General features: G+C 39.9%; 1 protein-coding gene across 1 annotated transcript in view; it reads left to right on the forward strand.

Moving 5' to 3' along the window:
* GALNT9 (polypeptide N-acetylgalactosaminyltransferase 9) overlaps window positions 1-25,816 on the forward strand; it is a 299,872-nt gene that overhangs the window by 152,880 nt on the left and 121,176 nt on the right. The window contains exons 5-6 of the mRNA XM_027844232.1: window positions 1,036-1,233; window positions 17,842-17,959. Of these exons, the coding sequence (XP_027700033.1) occupies window positions 1,036-1,233; window positions 17,842-17,959 (316 nt within the window). The remainder of the gene's footprint in view (window positions 1-1,035; window positions 1,234-17,841; window positions 17,960-25,816) is intronic.

Below are 25,816 nucleotides of genomic sequence, written 5' to 3' on the forward strand. Positions count from 1 at the left end.
ACCAGACTCCTGGAGAGGGTGTAGTGTTTCTGTGCCAAGGGGGGGCTCATTTCTGCCATGGGTTCTGTAAGGGCTCTGGGCACCGATGTAGGAAGTACAAGGACTAGGTTGTTGTTGTTGTTTGCCCTTCCGTCACAAAGGGGACCATGACATCAGAGAGGTGACACCATGACATGCAAGTGAATTGGATTTAAGCAAGGCAGGGCTGTGCAGAGTCACCAGCCTCACTTTCTCCTCCAGAGCCATCTAAGTCCAGGGGCAAGATACAGATCAGGATGACTGGAGATGGTCCTAGATATGAGAGCTAAGTACGGAGAAGAGGAAGGGCAATGCCTTTGGCCATTAGGGGATCATCTTCCTTCCCTCTCTCTTTCATCCTCAAAGTATATATCAGGGACCTAAAAAGAGTTACAGTAGATAGTTACAAAAAATACACATGTGCATATATGAGGTAAATATATATTATGTATATATATGTGTGTGTGTGTGTGTGTGTATGTATATATATATATACATACATACATACATACACACACATACCTTTATGGGAGAAGGGAGAGTGACTGTGATTTCATTGATGAAGGGAATTTCTGGTATGAAAATTCCCTCTACCAACATAGCTCTTCAGTCTGAGCTCCCAACACTGATGAAATCACAGAGAAGTATGATTGGAGATTCTGGTGAAGAACTCCCTCCTCCCACACAGCTCAGCACTTTATCATCTTAGAGCGTCACTTAGAGCACTGGGAAGTGATTTACCCAGAATCACACTGCCAGTAAGTGTCAGAGAAAAGACTCAAACTGAGGTGTTTCCATCTAGCTTTCCCATTTACGTTGCTGCTCAAAGACTTCTCACGTTACAACTTCCAGCTCCCTAAGGGAAGAGTATACCTGCCTCCTGCAGTGCCCACCAGAGATTACATGTCAGGAACAGCAGCCATCATCTGGCCTGGCCTCCTCTACAAAATACCTGGCTTAAGGGTCTGTCACTGCGGACTCCCAAAGTGATCCCTCTTGGGCTTTTGTTTCTTTCAGGGCAGAGCCGGCCCTAACACGAATCAAAGAGGATCGAAGGAGAATAATCTTGCCCGCCATTGACAACATCAAGTACAATACCTTTGAGGTACAGCAATATGCCAACGCTGCCCATGGCTACAACTGGGGCCTTTGGTGCATGTATATCATCCCACCACAAGACTGGCTGGACCGAGGGGATGAGTCTGCGCCTATCCGGTGAGTCCAGGCAGGGCAGTCGATAGCCTTCTCAGGGGTCATAGAATATTTTTTGGGAGGCAAGCAAAGTTAAGTGATTTGACACATAGCTAGTAAGTGTCTGAGTACAGATTTAAATTCAGGTCTTCATGACTTCAGGCCCAGTGCTCTATCCGCTGCTCCACTCAGCTGCCTGAAATGTTGGCTTTGCAATAAAAACTACGTGAAAACTCATTCATGGCAAGGAAGCAAACTGATCACCCCTCCAAAGACTCATTGGCAGCAGGGAGGGGTAGTTTGGACAAAGTTTTCTTTTTGCATTCAAAATGGACTTTATGATTCCTGATCAGTAAAGAAATAAATATACAGGCTTTGACATTTGAAAAGCCTATAATAAGCAAAGTAAAATGAGAAAGGATATCCATCATTCAGTTGTGTTGGACTCTTAGCCATCCCATTTGGGGTTTTCTTGACAGAGATACTGGAGTGGTTTACCATTTCCTTTTCCAGATGATTTTATAGATGAGGAAACTGAGGCAAACAGAGTTAAGTGACTCCCCCAGGATCACACAGCTAGTAAGTGTCTGAGGCCATATTTGAACTCAGGAAAATGAGTCTTCCTGACTTTAGGCCGGCGCTTGATCCACTGTACCACCTAGCAGACTTAAGCAAAAGCCTGGTGATTGTCAGCAAGGATGGGAAGCCATTGCCTTCCACAGATTCCTGAGATCCATTCCACAGGTCCCTGAGATCCCTTCCACAGATTCCTGAGATCCCTTCCACAGGTCTGGTTTGAGTAAGTATAGCAATCCAAAGGTCTTGTTGAGGACAAACTGAAACTTGCCAGGAGAGGAGAAGGAATTCAACCAACATTTACTAAGTCCCTCTAGTGATTAGTCTGGTATTATAGGGAGCACAAAGACAAAAATGAAACAGCTCTTGTCCTCGTGGAGCTTATAATCAGTCTGGGGAAAACAACACATACCCAGATGAGTAAATTCATGTTATACATGAAGTCATATGGGTGGGTGGGGTGGAAAGTGGCACCAGACCTAAGCCTTAAAGGAAGCTATAGATTCTGTGAGGCAGGGAGGCAGGTGGGGAGAGGACACGGAGCATTCCAGTCATGGAGGTGGGAGATGAGCCGTCATGTCAAGGGAATAGCATGGAGAGTGCAGAAAAGGATATCATGGACAAAAAGGCTAGAAAGGTAGGATGGAGTCAGGTGGTGAAGGGCTTAAAATGTGCAATAGTTTGGTCCTACGGACAATAGGAAGCCACTGGATTACTCAAGAGAGTGACATGATCAGGTCTGTGCTTTAGTAATATCATTCTGGTAGCTGTTGTGGAGGATGGATTGGAGAGGAGAAGGACTTTTTATTAAATAGTATTTTATTTTTTCCCTAGTTACATGTAAAGACAATTTTTAACATTCATTTAAAAAAAATTTTGAGTTCTAAATTTTCTCTGTCCCGCCTCCTTGATACAGTAAGCAATTCGATATAGGTTTTTTATGTTCAATCATACAAAACTATTCTTGCATACTTCAAGCCCTTCACAACCTGATTCCATATTATTCATGTTATAAAAGAAGACACAGACCCAAAGGAAAAAAACACAGAAAGTGAAAAAAAAATGAGCTGTGATCTGCATTCAGACTCCATCAGTTCTTTCTCTTGAAATAGATAGCATTTTTCTTCATGAGTCCTTTGGAATTGTCTTGGACCATGGCATTGCTGAGAAAAGCTAAGTCATTCACAGTTGATCATCATACAGTATTACTGTTACTGAGTACAATGTTTTCCTGGTTCTGTTCACTTCACTTTGCATCAGTTCATATGTCTTTCCAGATTTTTCTGAAATTTGCCCGCTCATCATTTCTCATAGCACAGTAATATTCCATTACAATCCTATACCACAACTTGTTCAGCCACGAGGGGAGAGATTTGAATCACAGAGACAAAATTCCAGGTGAGGGATGACAAAGGTTTGAATTAAGTCGGTCACCCCAGGAATAGTAAGAATGGGACAGATGCAAGGTACGTTGTGGAGGCAGAATTGACAAGACTTGGTAATTGATTGAAAATATAAGGGGAAAGGACAGTGAGGAGCCAAGGATGACACAAAAGTTGTGAACCTAAGTGACTAGAAGGACGATGGTGCCCTCAACAGATCCAGGGAAATTAGCTAGAGACATGGATTTGAGCGACGGAGATAGTGAGTTCTATTTTTGGACATGTTGAGTTTGAGATTTCTATAGGATCTCCCAGTGGAAATGTACAATATGCAGTTATCAGTGTAGTCCTGGAGCTCAGCAGAGATATGAGGGCTGGATGGATAGACCTGGGAATCATCTGCGTAGAGATAATAGTTGAACCCTTGAAAACCAATAATATCACCAAGAGAGCACATAGAGAAGTGAAGAAGGTCAAAGCCAACTCAGAGGATATGACATGAAACAAGGGGTGGGACACTGAACAGCAAAAGAAACTGAGAAGTAGTCAGATGGGTAGAAGTAGAATCAAGACATTTTCTAGCTGTGTAACCCTGGGAAAATCACTTAATCCAGTTTGCCTCAGTTTCCTCACCTGTAAAATGAGCTGGAGAAGAAAATGGCAAACTGCTTCACAACATCTTGAAAACACCAAATGGGGCATGAAAGAGCCGGACGTGACTGAAACAACTGAACAACAAAAGAGCCAAAAAATAAAATGTCACAAAAGCCCAGGAAGGATATTCAGAAGGGAATTGGGTGAGGGAAGGTGTGAACAATGTCAAATGCTTGAGAGCAGTCAGAAAAAAAAAAGATGGACTGAGAAAAAGACCATTGGATTTAGCAATTAAGCTCTCATTGATAACCTTGAGAGAGCAGTTTCAATTGAACGATGAGATCAGAAGCTAGATTATAAAGAGCTGAGAAGCAGAGAGAAGGGGAAGGAATGAGTGTAGACAGCTTTTTCTAGCAGCTTAGCTGTGAAAGCAAAGAGGGATGTAGGATGATCCTTAAGAGAGAAGGTAGTCAGTGAAGATCTTTCTAGGGAAGAAAGGAAAGAAACAAGTATTTATTAAGCTCTTACTATGTGCCAGGTACTGTGCTAAGCACTAGGGATACAAATAAAAGAAAAAAAAACTGGTCCCTATCCTCAAGGAGCTTACATTCTAAAGAGAGAAAACAACATACAAGAAAGCCGAAAAGCTGGGGGCTGGGGACTCAGGTGTTGCAGGGGTGGGGGTGTGGTGGGGGATAGAAACATTCCATCTGAGAATTATGTGAAGGAACTAGGGAAATTTAGCATGGAGATGAGAAGGCTGGGGACAGAGGGGGAGGCTCGGTTATGTTGTTAGCAGAAAAAGAAACAGTAGGTAAGGACAGATTGAAGATAGGGGGAGATAATTTGGAATTGACCTCCAGATTTTGTCTCTGAGTTCAGAGGGACACTTGGGGCTATTGCCACCACTTCATATGTAAGTAATAATAGCTACCATATATAAAATGCTTGAAGAGTTATAAAACACTTTATATACGTTATCTCATTTAATCCTTACAGCAATCTTGTGAAAGAAGTGCTGTTATCATCCCCGTTTTACAGATGAATACACTGAGACTAGGAAAGGTTAAGTGACATTCCCAGAGAGATTCACACAGTTGAGAAGTGTCTAAAGTACAATTTGGACTGTCTCATCCCACCTTTGCTCAGACTCAAGCCCACTACCTCCAGAGGTAGCACGTTCTACTTTGGAAAAGTCATTAGGAGTCATTTCGGGACATCAGGTAGTAGATAGCACAATGAATAGAGGGTTGGGCTTGGAGTCAGGAAGACCTGATTTCAAATCCAACATCAGGCGCTTCCTAACTATGTGACCCTGAACAAGTTGCTTAACCTCCTTCAGTTTCCTCATCTGTAAAATGGGGATAATCATAGCACCTACATCCCTGGATTGTCCTAAGGATAAAATGTGATAATATTTATAAAGTGTTTTGTAAACCTTAAGGCATTATATAAGTCCTACATAATACTTGTGTATCATCTTATATATAATAAATATATTCTTACAATCATTGCATATTAATTATTTTAAGAATTTTCATTTTTCTTTTCCTAATCATTATAAATATAATGATTTATAATTAATATAAATTATTATATATAAGCCATTTATAATATGCAATATATCATTATGTATTATATGGTAATATTATATATTAATTATTATATTAATATATAAGTTATTTATAAGTAATAAATAAAACAATATTAATATAAAATGAATAAAATGCCTGGTTATTATAAATAGTAATACATTATTTTAAGTGAATTATATTGTAAGTGCCAGGTTATTATTTTTTAATCTTATTATTACATTAAACTTAGCATTTACCTCTTTCAGTTGCCATCTATTGTCCTCAGATCTATTTTCTGGGGCCAAACAGAGCCATCTGATCTCTCTCATAGGTGACAACCTTTCAAACACCTGGATTTAGCAATTCAATCTCTTTCCTGCCCCTCCTCCACCCTACCCAATCCCTCTCTACTTCAGGCTAACCAGCCTGAGTTCCTCTTCACATAGTTCTTTTATGCAGTGACCTCCAAGCCCTTCACCATCCCCATTGTCCTCCTCTGTATTCTCTTTAGCCTGTCAATGTTCTTCCCAAAGAGTGAAATTCAAAACTGGATACAAAAGTCCAGGTATGGTCTGACAATGGCAGAGGAGAGCAAAAAAATATATCTCTAGTCCTAGGCATTCTGCCTCTTAATGCAACCCAAGGTGACAAGGTTTTCGTTTGTTTGCTCATTTTTTTTTTTTGCCCGCACTAAAGTCCCGTTGACTCAGGGTTGTACTTGAAATACATTAAAACTCAGGGATCTTTTTCAGACAAATTATCATCTAACCATGTCTCCCCTGCCTAGTACTGAGGAAGTTGACTTTTTTAACCCAAATATAAAACCTTACATTTTTCCCTATTAAAAGTCATCTTATTAGATTCAGTTCAGTGTTCTGGTGTGTCAAAATCTTTTGGTAACTTTACTTTTTTAATTAACTGGAGATATCTCATTTTCCCTTATGTATTTATTCATCTCACTCTGCCTATCTCTCTGTCTCTCTCTCTTTCTTTGTCTTTGTCTATGTTTCTCAATGTTTCTATATCTCTGTTTTTCTCTCTTATTGTTATTATTCAATCATTTTTCAGTTATGTCCAACTCTTCATGCCCCATTTGGAGTTTCCTTGGCAGAGATACTGAAGTGGTTTGCCATTTCCTTTTCCAGCTCATTTTTACAGATAAGGAAACTGAGGCAAACAGGGTTAAGTGACTTAAACGAGGTCACACAGCTATTAAGTGTCTAAGGTCATATTTGAACTGAGGAAGGTGTCTTCCTGGCTCAAAGTCTGTCACCTAGTTGCCTCTTTCATATAGAGACAATTAAAACTATAAAGTTATTCAAATTCAAAACTAAAAGCTATTAAAGCTATAAAGTGCGCTTTATCTCCAATTCATTCTGTCTATATCTTGTTTATTCTTGGTTGTTTTCATGTCTCTTCATTAGACTACGAGCTTCTTGAGAGCGGAGATTGTCTTTGCCTTTCCTGGAATCCTTAATGCTCAGCACAATGCCTTCACATAAATGTTTAATAAGTGTTTATTGACTAATAGTTTTTGGAACACTCTGTGTATGTGTGTGTATACACATTCATATACATACACACATATAGATACACATATATAATATGCAAACATATGTGTTCATTATTAATACAAAATAAGTATATAAATATATGTATGAGATAATTAAATATGTTAAAATATAATTGTACTACATGTGTATCATGTATAATCAAATCCCCAGTCTCCGAAGCTTAAATAAACATCATGGTTATTGGCTAGTCTATTTATTAACAGTGCAGCAAATCATACAACTAAGATAGAAATAATTTATTTTACATTAACTGTGAGCATCATGTCACCGCCAAAGTTGCCTTTAATCATGACTACAACTGCTTTTTCAATTCTGGAAAGACAGTCCCACCATTCAGTTCTCTCAGGATACTAATTAGAGTCCTTTCCCAAGAACTCCCCTTGAGCTTCATTATAAGATAAGGATTCAAGTCCATTCTCTTAGGAAATGTTCTCTTAATCCTTTTTTTTGGTCTTTTCACATTCTCTCTTCAGCCATCACAGTTAAATCTCTTCAGAATGACGGTTAAGCTATTAGACTCTTGAGGTTTGGTTTCATTCTAATGCCTATAGTCCCTGTGGGATAGGTTATTGAAGCTAATGTTACAATTCCATTCCAGCTGATACTCCAAAACTGTATTCTTAATAAATCTACTTCTTTTCCTTATATAATGTAGTTAGATTCTGAAATTGCCAGAATCATAAATCAAGACCATCATAAATTCCACAGAAGTAGAGTTACAAGGAACCTCAAAGGTCAACTATTCCAACAACCCTGTTTTATATATGAGGAAACTGAGGCCCACTGAGTAGAGATAAATTGCCTTGGATCACATAGGTGGTAAGTGGCAAAGCCAGGATTTGAATCCGTGTCCTGTGAGTACAAATCCAGTATGCCTTCCACTGTACCATAATACCAGCCCCAAAGCATGTAAGACAGAAGTCTGGAAATGGTATCCATTGCAGGTATTATTAAGATGTGATGTAAAGAGTGATCACTTACACATCTCCAGTATATGGCACCAGCAAGATAGACTATAGATCTGTGATTGCATATTTGTGTATATTTTATACATGCTTATTTTATACATTTAATATATTTTACATTATAAAATGCAATTTTCTATTTAAATATATTTATTTAAATATCTCATATTTCTGTAGCACCTTAAAAGTTACAAAGTATTTTCTTCTACACCATCTTCTGAGTTCGTTTTATTATCCCATTTTAGAGATGAGGAAACTGAGGCCCAGAGAGGCAAAGTCACTCATCCAAACCTTAGGCTACGTCAAGTTCGTAGCAGAGCTGACTGCTCCCATAAGCGTGGTATATTGTAAAGAAGACTGAGTTGCAGGCAGAGAATGGATGTCTAAATCTTGATTCTGCTTATTTAACAATAATAGCTAACATTTAAATGATGCTCCAAGGTTTGGAAAGCTTCTTATACACATTATCTCATTTGATCCTCACAACAATCCTGGGAAGTTGGCACCATTATTATCTCCATTTTTCTGAATGAGAAAACTGAAAAGGTAAGTGACTTGACCAGAGTCACATGCCAGAAGTGGGATTTTAACCCTTATCAGTCAGTTTCCAAATCTAGCACTCTACTCAGTGAGCCAGAGACTCATGAGAGGTTTGACCTGGATGACCACTGAGCTCATCCTTCCAGCCCAAAATCTGTGACGCTAAATTTACTATCGTCAAATACATTTGTATCTTAGAGATAATTTAGTGTTCACCTAAGTTGGGGGCAGCTAGGTAGCACGGTGGATAGAGTGTTGAGCCTGGAATCAGAAAGACTCCTCTTTGTGAATTCAAATCCAACCTCAGACACTTACTACCTGTGTGACCCTGGGCAAATCACTTAACCTTATTTGCCTTGATTTTCTGATCTGTAAAATGATCTGGAGAGGGAAATGGCCAATCACTCAAGGGTCTTTGCTTAAAAACAAACAAACCAAAAAAAAAAAAAAACAAATGGGGACACTAAGAGTCTGAAACAACTGAAGAACAACAAAATCAGGGGTTCTTAACTTGAGGTCCATGAATTTTTAAAAATATATACTATATTTGATAACTATTTAGATATATTTGGTTTCCTGTGTATTTTGTTTTGGGCATTTGAAAATACAATTCTGAGAAGAGGCTTCATAAGATTGCAAAAGGGGTCCAGGACACAAAGTTAATTAAGAACCCCTAAGCTAGGCCAATCTCCCATTGTACAGACAGAGAAACTGAGACCCAAGGAGGTCAAGTGATAATTCAATAATGTGAGTGAGCCTATACGAAAGATGCTATGATTTGGCAAATGTTTGTCATTGTGCTGGTCAAGAGCTATTGTTTGACTCAATTGGGCATGGAAATTTATCTTACCCTACAGGAAAATAGGGGGAAAGGGGACAAGGGGGGTGGATGATAGATTGGGGGAGAGATAATCAGAAGCAAACACTTTTGAGGAGGGACAAGGTCAAAGGAGAGAATAGAATAAATGAGGGGTGGGATAGAATGAAGGGAAATATAGTTAGTTTTTCACAACATGACTATTATGGAAGTGTTTTGCATGACTACACATGTATAACCTGTATCTAGTCGCTTGCCTTCTCAATGAGGGTTAGTGGGAGAGGAAGGAAGGGAGAGAATTTAGAACCTAAAGTTTTAAAAACAAATATTAAAAGTCGTTTTTACATGCAACTGGGAAATAAGATATACAGGCATTGGGGTATAGAAATCTATCCTGCCCTGCAGGAAAATAGAAGGGGAAGGAGATAAGAGAAGGGGGGATGATAGAAGGGAGGGCAGATTAGGGGAAGGGGTATTCAGAATGCATGCTGTCTTGAGGTGGGGGAGGGGCGAGATGGGAAGAAAATTTGGAACTCAAAAGCTTTTGGAAGTGATTGTTGAAAACTAAAAATAAATAAATTCATTAAAAAAAAGAAAGCTAAAAATAAATGTTTAAACAAAAAAAAAAAAAGAGTTGACAGAGGAGCAGAGGTAACCAGAAGAATTGTTCTTTGGATTTTCATCTACATCCTCCCTCCTCCCCATCCTTTTAGAAGCAGGAATTCCAGCGGGGTTTAAGCCCTCTATGTTGAAATAGGCTATTTGCTTATTGGCTTCAGGGATTTTTTTTTAAAAACCATTCATTAGGTCCTAAAGCAAAAGAAGTAGTGGATAGAATTTTTAAAGTTTGAACTTAGGAAAAACATTTTGCCCTGGCAAGTGGAGCTGGTGGAGAAGAAAAGAAAGAGAGTAAGATATGGAAGGAGAGAAAGGAAGGCATGAGAGGAAGAAGAAGCAGGAGAAAAGAGAAGGAAAAAGAGGAAGAGGGAAAAAGATGGAATGAAGGAAGAAGGAGGGGGGAAAGGAAGAGGGGGAAAGAGAGGGAGGGAAAAAGAAGAGGAAGTGGGAGGGGGAGCAAGCACTTGTTCTTCCCCTTTAGAATATTTAGGGGGGAGCATGTTGCAGGACTAGGCCATTGACAGCATGGACAATTTTGAATTCCTCCTTTAGGTTGAAGCTTTAGCAAATGTAATTGATTTATTAGTGAGCCAACAGCATTCAGTGCTCTGGAAAGCTGGGGAGGCCTCCCATTCTCCAATGCTCCTGTCTGAAAGGATGGCTCTGGCCTGGGTCTCAAGTCCTACTCTCCCCTCTTTCTCCCCCTCCCCAAGACCTGGTTTGGCAGATGTGACTCCCCAGGGTTTTTTGGGAAGATAAAGCTGGGGCTGCAGATTTCTCACCTCTCCAAATCCCTGAGATTGCTCCCTGGCTTGGCTAGATAAACGAAGGCTGCTGAGGCACAGATAAGGAACACTATCAAGCTGTTGGCCAAAAGCCTAGCCTACACCATTTCTCCCTGAGGGCACTGGGAAAGCCAAGGCCCAGCACTACCTGTCCATGCCCCAGGAGATTGGTTCCTATCACAAACTTATACTGAAGCTACATTAGCCTTGACCTTTGCAGGGAGGGGATAGAAAGAAAAAGGATGGAAGGGGTGAAGGAAAGTAGGAGGGAGGAGGAAGAGAGAGAGGACAGAGAGAAAAAGGGAAAGTGAGAGAAAAAGAGGAAGGAATGAAGGGGGGAAGAGAAAAAGAGGGAGTGAAGGGGAAGGAGGGGGAAGAAAAGGGAGAGTAAGGAGGAAAAAGAAGGTAGTGATGGGGAAAGAGGGAAAGAGAAAGGGAAAGTGAGGGAAGAAGAGAAGAGAAAAAGGGGAGTGAGAGTGAAAAAGAAAAAAAGGGGAGAGAGAAGAATTGGAAGAGAGAAAGGGGAGAGGGAAAGATGGGAGACAAAAAGGGAGAGTAAGAATGAAAAAGAAGGGAGTGAAGAGGGAAAGAGAAAAGGAGATAAAGAAGAAGAAAGGGAAGAGAGAAAGGGGAGTGTGGGGGAAACGGGGAGAAAAGGGAGAGTAAGGGGGGAAAAGAAAAGAGTGAGGGGGAAAGAGAGAACGAAGGAGTAACAAGAAGAAAAGAAAGAGAAAGGGCAGTGAAGGAGGAAGAGAGGGAAGAGACAATGGGAGCATTAAAGGAAAAGAGGAGGGAGTGAGGGAGAAAGAGGAAGGGGGGATGAGAGAAGAAGAAAAAAGGGAAGAGAGGAAGGGGGAGTGAGGGGGAAAAGAGGGAAGAGTGAGGTGGGAAAGGCACAAGAGAAAAGGGGGAAGTAAAAGAAGAGAAGGAAGAGAGAAAGTGGGACTGAAGGGAGAAAGAAAAAGGGTAAAGGGAGAAGAGAGAGAAAGGGGAATGAAGGGGGAAAGATGGGGAGGGAAAGAGGGAATGAGAGAAAGGTAGGGAGCAAAAGAGAAAATTGGAAGAGATTGAAATGGGGAGTAAGATAAGGATGAAAGGGAAAAAGAAGAGAAAAAGAGGATAGAGAGAAAAGAAAGAGGGAGCCGGAAGAGGGAGGCTCTATCCGGCTCCTCTTCTCTTTTTTTCTACAGTCTCAACCATGGTAACCTCCCCAGCTACCAGCCATGATCTCTATGCAGATGACTCCCAAATCCATATGGCCAGCCCTAGTATCTCTTAAATTCCAGGGCCACTTGACAACTGCCTGCAAGATGGCTTATTGTCACCTCAAACTCAACATCTCTGAAACAGAACTTGGCATATTTTCCCCAAACCATCTCCTACCCCCAAACTTCCCTGTTTCTGTTGGGGCCACAATGGTCCTTCCAGTCACCTGGGTTTTAAAGTCATCCTTACCCCTCTATCCCCTCCCACATCCTAGAAGCTGTGATTCCTTATTTCTCACCTCTGAGTCTGTGAAGGGATGGTCCCTTTGTGTCTAGAATTTACTGCCTTTCCGTGTATGCCTGGTAAAATTCCTAGCATCCTCTAGAGCACAGCTCAGGTGCTGCTCTCCTATATGCTGCCTTTCCTCATCTCCCCTAGTTGTTACTAATATCTCTATCTTGAAATTACTTTGTATAACCTTGTTGTATTTACTTATCAGTGTCTCTGTTGAATCTACCACCCCCAGGGGAATGTAAACTACTTTAAAGCAGGAATTATTTTATTTCTGTCTGTGTGCTTAGTGCCTAGACCCTATCTTGTACATAGTAGGAACTTGACAGATTGTTGAATTGAGATTCCAAGAGAAAGGTGGGAAAGAAAAGAAGAAAGGGAGAAGAAGAGAAAGGAGGAGGGAAAAGGAGAGGGAGAAAGGGAAAGAAAAGAGACAGAGAGAGAGTAGGAAGAGAGATACAAAGGGAGGTATTCTGAGAGAGAGTCAAAGATAAAGAGACAGTGAGTGAAGAGAAGCAGAGGAAGACAAAGAGTGGAGGGAGAAGGGAGGAGAAAAAGACAAAAAAATGAAGAGAAAAAGACAAAGAGGGATAGAAACAAAGACACAGGGAGAGGAGAGAGAGACAGAGGGAGACACGACAGAGAGGATGAAACTTGAGTTTCTAAGCCAATGCAGTTGAGCACCGAAGGAAATATCCTTCCAAGAAGGGTTAGATTCCTAAACCAAAACATGAGGCCAAGAATCTATCTGTACCTGCCCACTGACTTTCTCCACAGCCTTTGGCAGGTTATTAAGCTTTTGTGCCCTATTAATGAACCCCACACTTCAGTCAAATAGCTCCCCCTGGGATCTCCCCAGGCATTCTAATTCAATTCAACAAACATTCGGTAAGCCCCCTTTATAAGAAAAATACAGTATCCAGAGCTAGAGGGGAGGGAAAGGGAAAGGGAAGGGGAAAAGGGAAAGGGAAGGGAAAGGAAAAAAGAAAAAGAAAGAATATAAGTTCCTAGAGAATAGGGGGAAATGTCTTGTTTTCATGTCCTCATCACCAATCTCAATGTCTTACACATAGTAAGCACTTAATAAACACTTTATGTATCTATCTTGAACCCTTCCAACTGGCATTAGGCATCAGCTCCTGTCAGCCTGAGCTGTCAGTTACCAGACCTTTAATCACAGCGGGTATTTCTGATGCATATAAATGCTGTGCCAGCTGATTCAGCCTCCATCGCTTTATGAATTTATTTTAAGTTTATTTTGGAGCTCTGAGCAATAATAAAAAAATCATTACCGGCTGTAATAGTCTTGGCAGGGGATTTGGCATTTCAATTCATCAGAGATCACCCTGAGATTATTTAAAAAAAAGAAAAGAGGAACGCCTGTTGTATGTTGATGAAATATAACTTAACCAGCAAAACCCTGCTATTAAAAATCAAAGACAGTATTAAAATTTCATTAGTGTGAGTTTTGCGGCCAAAATCTAATGACAGAACAAATTGGATCCTTGCACAAATAAAAGGGTAATCGCTTTTTAATGCCCCTGTTATTCTTAGACAATTGATGGGCATTTACTTCTGACTTCCCAGTTGTCGGGTACGGAATGGCTTTCCCTAAATTATGGTCAAGACCAATTTTCTGCCATTATTTTCAACGTGGAGAGATTTAATGTGGAGAAGTGGCAAGGGAATTCACAAGACATATTAGAGGAGCTGGTCAACATGAATGTGTGCACTTAATGACCACATGGTTGAGGCAGGAGAGAACAGGACAAAAACAGGGAAAGAGATCAAGCTTTGTTCTTTTAGAGGGAGTCTGCAGCGAGCTCATCACCCTGAGAGTCCCAGTGCTCCTGGCATGATCTGGCCATCAACAACCAGCTGAATTACAAGTCTTTGGCATGGCTACTGAAGACCCCCATGTTCATTTCATTTTTAGACTGCCAACATACTGCCCCAGTATCCATCAAAAAGTGGGTTGACTCAGTTATGTTATTCACTATGTCTAGCATTGTATTTAACTGATGTTTTCTCATGGAATTATTCAGAAGAGATCATAGAATTATAGAATCCAGAGCTGGAAGGTACCTCAGCGATCATCTAAGTCCAACTCCTTCACTTTGCAGATGAAGAAACTGAGTCACAAGAAGGTTGAGAGACTTGCCCAAGGTTTCTCAGGTCATAAGTATCAGAAGTAGAATTTGAATCCAGGTTCTCTGACTCCAGAAACAGGGCTCTTTCCACTATAAAATGCTGCCTTTATTGATTATTTGGGAATTGTATAAGCAGAGATGATGAAAACTTTCCAACAACTAGGACTTTCCCAAAGTGACTTAGGCTGCTTCGGGAGGTAGTGGGATCCCCATCATTAGAAATCTTTGAGGGGCAGCTAGGTGGCCCAGTGGATAGAGCACCGGCCCTGAAGTCAGGAGGACCTGAGTTCAAATCCGACCTCAGATCAAACACTTGACACTCACTAGCTGTGTGACCCTGGGCAAGTCACTTAACCCCAATTGCCTAAAAAAAAATAGAAATCTTTGAACAGAGGTTGGATGACTGCTTATCAAGTATTTTGTAAAGGTTAGTAGATAAGAGTGCTGGACTTGGAGTCAGGGAGATCTGGGTTCAAATTCTTCCTCAGATGCTTATCAGCTGGGTAACCCTGGACAAGTCTCTTAATCTCTATCACCTTCAGTTCTTTATTTGTTCAATGGGAAGACTAATGGCTGATATGACAAACAAATGAGCTAAGTGGTGCAGTGGGCAGAATGCTGGGCTTGGCATCGGGAAGACCTAGGTTCAAATCCAGTCTCAGATACTTCCTAGCTATGTGACTCTGAGTAAGTCATTTCTTTGCTCAACTGTAACATTCAGTTGTTCAGTCATGTCTGACACTTTGTGACCCCAGTTGGCCTTTTCTTGGCAAAGATACTGAAGTGATTCACCATTTCCCTCTCCATTTTACAAATGAGGAAACTGAGGCAAACAGAGTTAAGTGACTTACCCAGGGTCACACATCTAGGAAGTGTCTGAGGCCAGATTAGATCTCAGGAAGATGAGTCTTCTTGACTCCAGGCCCAGCACTCTATCCATTGTGGGAATAACAACAACACCTGCCTCCCAAGGTTATCATAAGACTCAAATGAGATAATAAGTGTAAAGCACCCTGAAAAACTTAAAAGGCTATAAAAATGCAAGCTTCTATTATTGAAAGTCCTTTTCAAGCTTTGGAGTGCTTTGAAAATGTCAGCTATTATGATTTTTATTCAGATATGTATTGGACTACACTGTCACTGAAGTCTTTCCAGTTCTGAAATTTGATGATTCAATGAGGACTGAACAACTTTAAACATCCAGCTGTTCTACAATTAGGGCAAACCTCCTCAGTTGTCCCATCCTTAATTTTCTCCTTTGCAAAGCAGTGATCATCATATCCAAAGCCCCTCCTTCACAGGGTTTCCTGATGCTCAAATGGGATAATAGATGTCAAACATTTTGGAAACCACACAGCACCATATAAGAGTACACTCGTAATGCTGGTATTCGTCTCATTCTTCTTTTTCAAGGGCATTAAGATAGAAACGGTCCTCTTACAAGTTGCCATCCTGCTGTCAGTCATTTATATTTAATATTCTGTGGACTACTGCACTGGTGGATAACAAAATTAATTGCCCTTTGCGATTGGATAAAAGAATTGGGATGTAAGTTCATCTTCTGCAAAGCTCCCTGAAAGCATCCTTGGTACATCTGCAGTAGCAGACAGGATGATGGGGAAAATGATACGTTCCTATTCCTGTAGCCATGTGGATATTATTTCTTCTACTCAGTTTCTGCATTTTGAAAGTTCTCCATTTCACATAGCTTGGAGATGATGAGTATTTGGGGATGAGGGTATCAATCAGAATCATTGTTCTTAGATTGTTAGGTATCGATGTTATGTCCCAGCAATTGTGAGTAACTGCATTTTTTTCAGTGATAATCATATGGTTCTGGTTCAATTTATTTATTGAATTCTCAGGGATGTTTTGAAGAATGTATTTATTGTACGGAGATTTGTTATCTATCTATTACTTTATGAAGGATCCTGAGCTTCTGGTGTATAATTCTGATTTTCTTTTCATTATCTTGCTTTTTCTCATCTACATATCAAATGATTCTGGGGCAAGCTACCATCCTGCTATAAGTTCTTTATATTTAGTGTTCTACAAACTATTTGGACAGGGGGATAAAATATTTTTTGTTAAATAAGAGTAATAGTAGTTGGCATTTTTATGGCACTTTAAGGTTTGTAAAGCATCTTCTAGCTATTTATTTCATCTGATTTTCACAACAGTTCTGGGAGGTAGATATTGTTATTCCCATTTTACAGATCAGGAAGTGTCTGAGGCTGGATTTGAACTCAGGTCTTCCTGACTCCTGGTCCACTCCACCACCTAGCTCCCAAGCAAACTCATCCTCTCTAGGCTCATTGAAAACATTCTTGGAACAACTTCAGTAGCAGACAGAACAAGAATAATAATAATAATAATAATAATAATAGCCACTAGTATTTATATAGCACTTTAAGGTTTATAAAGTGCTTTACAAATATTATCTTGCTTTATCCTCACAACAACCCTGGGGAATGGGTACTATTATTATCTCCATTTTGCAGATGAGGAAACTGAATCAGACAGAGGTTAAGTGACTCGCTCAAGGTCATACAACTAATAAGTGTCTGAGGCAGTATTCAAACTCAAGTATTCCTGGCTCCAGGTTCAGCGCTCTGTGTACTATGGCACCACCTAGACACCAAAATAATAGGATAACTATTCTAAACTAATCACTTGTAAGCTCACCAAAAGCATCCATGGTACAACGCCAGTAGCCGACAAGACAAAAGAGATAGCATTAACTAGTAGAAGAAGTTAATAATAACAATAGCTAGCCTTTATATAGTGTTTTAAGGTTTATAAAGCACTTCACAAGTATTATCTCTGATCTTCACAACAACCCTGAGGAGTAGGTGCTGTTATAATCCCCATTTTACAAATGAGGAAACTGAGGCAAAAAGAGGTTTAAGTAACTTATCCAGAGTCACCCAGCTAGTAAGCATCTGAGGTAAGATTTGAACTCGTCTTCTTGATTCCAAGTTCAATACTCTATCCACTACAATGGCCCCATCCTTTGATCTCCTTGGCCAGGTCTTCATGCTTCGAAAACTTTTCATTCCGTGTAGCTTGGAGATTATGAGTATTTGAAATAGTAACATCTGTTAAAACACATTATTTTTGCTTTTATGAATCAATATTATAGTTGGGTAATTGTGAGTAACAGTTTGGTTCATGAAAACAATCTAGTCCTGGTATCATTTATTTGTTGAATTCTCCTGGATATTTTGAGGTATGTGTTTTTAATAGGGGGATGTTATCTGCCTTTCCTTAAAAGACAGTGCACTTCTGAGGTATAACGTTAGCCACTAAGTTATATTTTGTCAGGTTTTCTGTTTATGTTAAATTTTTACAGCCTGTAGAAAAGTGTTGCATCATTTCCACTGATCCCTTGCTTAATCTACACTGGTCATTAAGACTGGGCTTCTTGAGGATAATGCTTCCCTAGTTTCTTGTAGTAATGCCCTAACCCTGTGTTGCCACCATAAACTCTGCTTCAGAGTCTTGCTAGCGATGTGACTTCCCAGGGTTTTCATCCATTGTTTCCCTCTGTTTCCCATTAGGACACCAGCCATGATTGGCTGCTCATTTGTGGTGGACCGGGAGTATTTCGGGGACATCGGTCTGCTTGACCCGGGCATGGAAGTGTACGGTGGGGAAAACATCGAGTTAGGAATGAGGGTAAGTGACAGGAGCTGGCCAGACCCATCCTTGAAGAGTGGGTTCAAAATTCAGGCTTCCCAGAAAAATGCATTCTTGCAGCAATGGGACATGTGGTGGGACCAGAATGCCATGCTATGTGCTTCCCCTTTGAAAGGGCTATTACATGTAAGACAGACTAGATGCTGAGTCCAAGGGGTTGGGGAGACTGAATGAGGCCCAATGGGTGGGAGTACTAAAGAGGAGATTTTGGATCACTATGAGGAAGGGTTTTCTAGCAATTGGAACAGTCAAGAAATGGATTGGCTACTTTATAAAGTAGTGAGCTCCCTGTCACAAGACAGATCCAAGCAGAAGTTGAATGGCTAAATATCATGAATGCTTCAGAGGGGATTCTTTTGTTTGGGAGGGAAGATGAGCTCAGTGACTCAAGTTCTAAGGCTGCATGATTCTCAGACTCCATGTCTGTTTACTTGGTGTAGTCTATAGGGCACATGCTGATGTGTTTCTCTGATTTGTCAAAAAGTGTTTCCTTTGAAAGAGTTCATTTAGGACTGTGAAGACCAGGCCTCTCATTCTAGGAGCAATAACTTTGGTTTGTTTGTTTGTTTTATTCATTTTGAACTTAAATACATAAAGACAAAAAAGAACCATTTCCATGTACACAGCACAACATAAAAAGAGGATTCACTATAAAACCATGAATTTACATTTCATACTATTTACTTTAAAAAAAAAACTAGAAATACTACACCATTTTCAAAGCTACTCTACTTTCTATTCTTCTTTCTAAATTTTCTTTTATTCTTTGCTGTACACTTTTTATATTTTTCCCTTCCTCCTCAATTGTGCCTAGAGATTGCTACCATTAGACACAAATATGTGTGTATATGTTTATATATGTGTGTGTGTTTGTGTATATATATGTGTGTGTGTATAAAACCATTTGATACATACTTCTATTTATCAGTTCTTTTTCTGGAGACAGATAGCATCTTCCTTCAAACGTCCTTTGTAGTTGATTTGAGTATTTATAACACTCAAAATGACTTAGTCGCTCAAAGTTGGTCTAAAAAAATTTTCTGTTGCTGTATACAATTTTCTCTTGGTTCTGCTCATTTCATTCTTCATCATTTCATGCAATGTCTTTGGTTTAAGGATTTTTAGTCCAGGTTTTTTTAGAATGGCTGTAGGCTCAGGTCTGTCTATTAGCAGTCTGAGAAAATGGACAGAGAAGTGGGATGAAAAATGAGGAGAAAGCGAGAGGAAGGAGGGACTAGTAGAGATAGAAGGCAAGAGATACAAAATCCTTTCCCTGATATAGCTGGGCATTTCTCACCCTGGGCTTGGCCCCTTGGATTTGTCCAGAATCCTCAAGGTTACAGACTCTCTATGTCTTCCAAAGAGACAACTAATTAACCTGATAATTTCTAAGAAGATCTGAATTTGAATCCTGACTTTACCATTTACTAGCTTTTCATCATTAATAGGGATATGCTGGTAAATGTTTAACTGTCAACTCACCAAGAAAAAAAGTATCCATGAAACTTTAAATAAAGATTTTTTATTTCGTTAAATATTTCCCAATTACATATTAAAAAAATTTAACATTCATTTATTTTAAAATTTTGAGTTCCAAATTTTCTCCCTCCTTCCCACAGCTCCCCCTCCTTGAGAAGGCAAGCAATTTCATATCATTTATACATGTGAAGTTACACAAAAAATATTTTCATATTAGCTATGTTGCAAAAGAAAATATGGACAAAAAATAAAACAAGAAAAATAAAGTTTAAAACTATGTTTCAATTTACATTGAGTTCATCAGTTTTCTCTCTGGAGGTGGATAGCATTTTTCATCATAGAACCTTTGGGATTGTCTTGGAGCATTGTATTGATCAGAGTAGCTAACTAAGTCTTTCATAGTTGATCATCCTTACAATATTGCTGTTACTGTGTACAATGTTCTTCTGGTTCTGCTCACTTCACTGCATCAGTTCATATAACACTTTCCAGGTTTTTCTGAAGCTATCCTCCTCATTATTTTTTTCTTTTAAATTTTTAATTTTAGACAAATGCTAAAACTTAAATACATAATAAGAAAAGAAAAAGAAACATTATAAACATAAATATAAAATAAGAAAAGAAAAATATGTCATGTGCACAGCAGGACATAGAAGATTCAAAATATATAGCAATAACTTTTCATTTCATCCTCATTATTTTTAAAGTGCATTAGTATACAATCAAAATCATATATGACAACCTGTTCATCCAACTCCCAATTGATGGGCATCCCTTCGATTTCCAATTCTTTGTCACCACAAAAAGAGCTGCTATAAATATTTTTGTGCAAATAGGTCCTTTTTCCTTTTCTTGGATCTCTTTGGGATACAAACCTAATAGTGGTATTGCTGGGTCAAAGGGCATGCACAGTTTTATAGCTCTTGAAGCATAGCTCCAAATTGTCTCCCAGAATGGTTGGGCTAGTTCATAACTCCATCAACAATACATTCATGTCTCAATTTCTACACATCCCCCCAACCCCTGTCTTTTTTTTGTGTCATGTTAGCCAAACTGACAAATGTAAGGGGATATCTCAGAGTTGTTTTAATTTGCATTTTTCTAATCAGTAGTGATTTAGAGCATTTTTAATGTGAGTATTGATTGCTTTGATTTCTTCTTCTGGAAACTGTCTATTCATATCCTTTGACTATTTGTCAATTGGAGAATGGTTCATATTTTTAATAAATTTGGCTCAGTTCCCTATATATCTGAGAAATGAGGTCTCTGTCATAGAAATTTGCTGTAAAATTTTTTCCCAGTTTCCTATTTTCCTTCTAATGTTGGCTATGTTGGTTTTGTTTGTGCAGAAACTTTTTAATTTCACACAATAAAAATTAATCCATTTTACTTCCTGTGATCCTCTCTATCTCTTGTTTTGTCATAAACTCTTCCCTTATCTGTAGATCTGACACATACATTTTCCCATGCTCCCCTAATTTACTTATGATATCACCCTTTATGTCCAAATCATTTAGCCATTTTGACATTATCTTAGTATATGGTGTGAGATGTTGGCCTATGCCTAGTTTCTGCCAAACTGCTTTCCAGTTTTCCCTGCAGTTCTTGTAAAATGCTGAGTTCTTATCCCAAAAGCTTGTATCTTTGGGTTTATCAAACACTATATTACCATGGTCATTTACTGTGTATTGTGAACCTAATATATCCAACCCAATACCAGATTGTTTTGATGACTACCCCTTTGTAATATAGTTTGAAATCTTATACTGCCCATCACACACTTTTTAAGTTTAATCTGTACCTATAACATTTTCTGCAACATTTTATTAAACCAAACAATCAGCAGAACAGCAAATCAAGTCCTGATTTATAACATTTGTAGATTTTCAAGATGTAAAGGCTCACACTGAAATTTTAACAATCAGCTCTTTTGAACCTGTTCAAATTGGTTCCAGCATACCCCTTATCCCTTCCAAGGCATCTTGGTACAGTAATTTGGTTTGAAATTCTGGCTTTGCTACTTCTTACATGTGTGACCCTGGGGACATCACTTAAATTTCTCTAGACCTCAGTATCAGCATCTGTAAAATGAAAATGTTGGCAGAAGGAGAGAAATAAATGCATGTTAATTGGAAAAAATAATAAATTTTTAAAAAGAAAAAAATGAAGGAGTTATATTAGATGGCCTCTCCTGTTCCTTCCAACTCCCTATGGTCCTATGAATTTTCCTTGTCTGGAAAACCTATGCTATGAGAATTCTGGGAATAATAATACTTGCAGTAGATGCAGGTAGTGAAGCGGATAGAGCATAGGAGTTGGAGTCAAGAAGACCTGAGTTCAAATCCTGCTTCAGACATTTACTAACTGTGTGACCCTGAGCAAGTCACTTTACCTGTGACTACCTCAGTTTCCTCATCTGTAAAAGGGGGATAATAATAGCATCTACCTCACCAGGGTGCTTCAAGTATCAAACGAGATAACCTATAATAGCACATCACAAACTTTAAAGTGCTGTATTAATTCTATTTATCATCACCATCATCATAATCATCATTATGACTTACCTCACCATTTTATTTTGAGACTCAGATCAGCTAATGGATACAAAATATGCCATAAGCCTTAAAAAGCAACATTTGTCAGCTACGTTTATTATTAATACCTGCTCTAAAGGGAGGGGTCTAGAAGAGGAGGCTACTTCTCCCTAATAACAAGTAGAGCCCAATGACCCATGAAAAGAAATGCGAAACATTTTTATCATAGATAATAGAATCATAGATACAGAGCCAAGGTCCTATGGAGTAGTGAATAAAGCATAGCCTTTGAAAACAAAAAGTTGTCCAGTCATGTCTGACTCTCCTTGACCCCATGTGGGGTTTTCTTGGCAGAGATATTAGAGCGGTTTGCCATTTCCTTCTCCAGCTTATTTTACAGATGAGGAAACTGAGGCAAACAGGATGAAGTGACTTACCCAGGATCACACAGCTAGTAAGTGTCTGAAGCCAAATTCAAACTCAGGTCCCCCTGACTTCAGGGCTGGCACTCTCTCTACTGCTTATTGAAAACAAAAAGAGCCAAGTTCAAAACCCACCTCAGACACTTCCTAGCTGTGTGACCCTAAGCAAGGCACTTCTGAGCATAATTTTCCTCATTTGTCAAATGAAGTGGTTGGACCAGGTGACCTTCTGAGGTTCCTTCTGGCTCTAATGATCTCTCATGTTGTGGATGAGGAAACTGAGGCCAAGGGAGTTTAATTACCTTGGCCAAAGTCACAGCAGTAATGAGTTTCGATAGGGAAGATAAGAACCCTTGCCCAATGACCCCAAATCAAGTTGTGTTTCCACTGTACCATGCTCCTTCCTGCAGAGAGTGACCCCATCTTTACTTTCTAAGCCAGAGAAACAGTGTAAGGTGGGAATTTCAGGTAGGACAGGCCACAGCAGGCCCAGGGTAGACAATAATCCCTTAAGGTGAGACCATTCAAACAACAATAATAACTCATATTTACATAGCACTTTAGGGTCCACAAAGCACTTTATTTATGTTTTCTGATCTGATCTTCACAATAATCCTGAGAGAGATAGATGCTCTTATTATCAACATTTTACAGATGAGGAAACTGAGGCTGAGAAAGGGTAGGTGACTCATCCAGAGTCACACAGCTAGTAATTGACTGAGTTAAGATTTGAACTCAGACCTTCCTGACTCCTAGTCCAGTGCTCTGCTGTGCCACCTCGCTGCCTCTTACCATATACAGCCAGACTTGTCTCCTGGGACAAGCCATGAGACCAGAGTCAGAAAGTGACTGTGAGATGTCTTTGTCCCTGCAGAGACAGAAGAGAGCCAATATATCCCGAGACTGGTCAGGTCCAGGTGTCTGCCTTCCTCAGGAGTTTCAAAGCTGTCTGAAACCCTTTCCACATGGCTGCTTAGAGAATAGATCAGCAGCTCTGGAAATCTCTCCAGGGCAGCTGAGGAGTAAGGGAAGCAAGGACCACTGAGCAATTTCTGTCACTGAATCAAGCAAATGGGAAGCCTGTGATCAGAGCCACTGCCTGTCTGTCAGCAGGCGGCAGGAAGAAGCCATCACTGCCCGCTGCAGCGGCTTTCCAAGAGACAGGCACTCCCTGATGAACCTGGTCCTCTCTACAAATTGTGTGTGTGTGTTTGTGTGTGTGTCTGTGTCTGTGTGGTTGTGCTCTGGTCCCCAGGGCTGGTGATGCAGCTCATCTGCCAGGCTCCTCCCAATTTCTCCTGGTCCAAGTGAGTGCCAAACTCTCTCCAGAGATCAAGTACCACATGCTGAGGCAAGACCAGCTTCTATGTCTTTTCCAGAGTCACGATCAATCCCTTCTAGCCCGAAGGAGCTGGGAGAGAACTTGAGAGATCACCTAGTCTGACCCCATTTTGCAGTTGAGGAACCTAAGGGGTTCAGAGAGGGGCTTACTTAGTCACATGGCTAGCTGATCAGGGACAAACACAAGACTAGAATCAGGTCTCTTGACTCCCAGCTCAGCATCCATTCTACCAGCTGACATAACAACTAAGTGGGGTATCTGACTTGAATTTCATGGATTTAGTCCAAGTTCAAACAATTAACCAACAACCATTTATGACGTGTCTACTATGCGGCAGGCACTGTGGTCAGCCTTGGGGATGCGAAGAAAAAGCAAAAACAAAACAAACAAATAAACAGCTAAGTAGCCCCTGCCTTCAAGAAACACATTCAGTTGGGAGAAAACAATGGACAAAAATGTATTTATCACCTCCATTTTATAGATGTGGAAACTGAGGCTTAACTGAGGGTTAAGTGGCTTGCCTATGGTCACACAGGTAATGTAACCTAGGGAGGAGTTGAATATATGTTCTCTGATACATTTTTTTTTGATCAGCCTTGCTTCCTGATAGCTAATTCACATAGAAGGTACAATGAGGCAGTCAGTTTCGCTGGATTATAGATTGTGGAAAGAGAAGTAATTTACATGACACTAGAATGTAATGTAAATGAGACTGAAAAGAGAATTTAGGGCAAAGTTGTAAAGGGCTTTAAAAACTAAACAAAGGAGATTATGCTTGATTCTATGGGCAATAGGAACCATCAGAGTTGATTGAAGAAAGGAGTGACATGGTCCAACCAGAGCTTAAAGAAAATCGCTTTGGCAGCTTTGTGCAAGATGGGCTGAAGTGGGGAGAGATTTGAGGCAGGGAAACCTATTGGAAAGCTGTTGAAATACTTTAGGAAGGAGATAATGAGAGCCCAAATCAAAGTGGTAGCAATTATTAGTTGCCTGCAGCCAGAGGTTAATCACTCACACTGTGATTCACTTGGGACAGGTGGCAACCCAGATAAGTGACCCTCTAATTGTAAACACTGAGTCAGTGACAACATGTTTTGGAAGCTGCAGACCCTGGTGTATCAGAAGCCTAGGGAGAACAATGGGTCTACCACCCATTGTGAATATACCCCTGTATACTTTGTGCTTCCTTGCTTGAATGAATCACCTTGGCATAAATATTTCTGTACTTGGTCTTGGCATCCTTCCAACCCATCACAGAACAGAGCTAGAAGGGAAGGAGGCAAAAAGTGTAGAAAGCTTCCCCCCCACCAGCATTTTGGTTGAGAAAGGGAAGGAAGATCTAGAAGGATAGTGTAAGGGGATGTTAGGGTCTAGTGAAGGTTTTTTAAGGATCGAAGAGACTTGGGCCTATTTAAGGGTAATAGAGAAGGAACCAGTCATCAAGGGAAGGTTGAAAGTTAAAGGTGAAGATTATTGACATTTCTGGAAAACAGTGAAGGAGATCAGATCAAGGGTACATATAGAGGGGATGTTTTTGTCAAGAAGAACCACCTAACTGTCAGAGATCAGGGAAAAGGAGGAGAGGGTTAGAATGATATCAAGGCTGTTTAAGATGAAGAGAATGAAAGAAGAGAGAGCTTCAAATAGTCTTAATTTTTCAGGAAAGCAATACACAAAAATGATACGGAAAGAAGGGGGAAGAAGGGGAGAAGTGGGAGATATGAGTAGAGAAAATATGGAAAAGCTTTTGTGGGGACTGATAAAGGGAATCAATTAGGGAAGAACAAAAGGGTTGCCTTACAGCAGTAAGAGCCCAGTTGAAGTTGGAAAACGTATTCATAATTTATCCCATTCCCACAATTGTGTGACTTCCTCTAGCTCCATTTAGCACCATATTAGTAGGAGTGGAGCAATTGATAACTAGAGTAATCCAGAGTTGAGGTTTGGTAAGGGGTAAGAGTTAATAGAACAAGGTGGATTGGGATTCAAGAGTAAAGGACAACATAGAATTGAACTGATGGAAGGAGAGAAAAGGGGAAGGAAGGAAGGAAGGAAGGAA

The sequence above is a fragment of the Vombatus ursinus genome, unplaced genomic scaffold (assembly GCF_900497805.2).
Source record: "Vombatus ursinus unplaced genomic scaffold, bare-nosed wombat genome assembly UNPS02014935.1, whole genome shotgun sequence".
NCBI classification, from domain to species: domain Eukaryota; kingdom Metazoa; phylum Chordata; class Mammalia; order Diprotodontia; family Vombatidae; genus Vombatus; species Vombatus ursinus.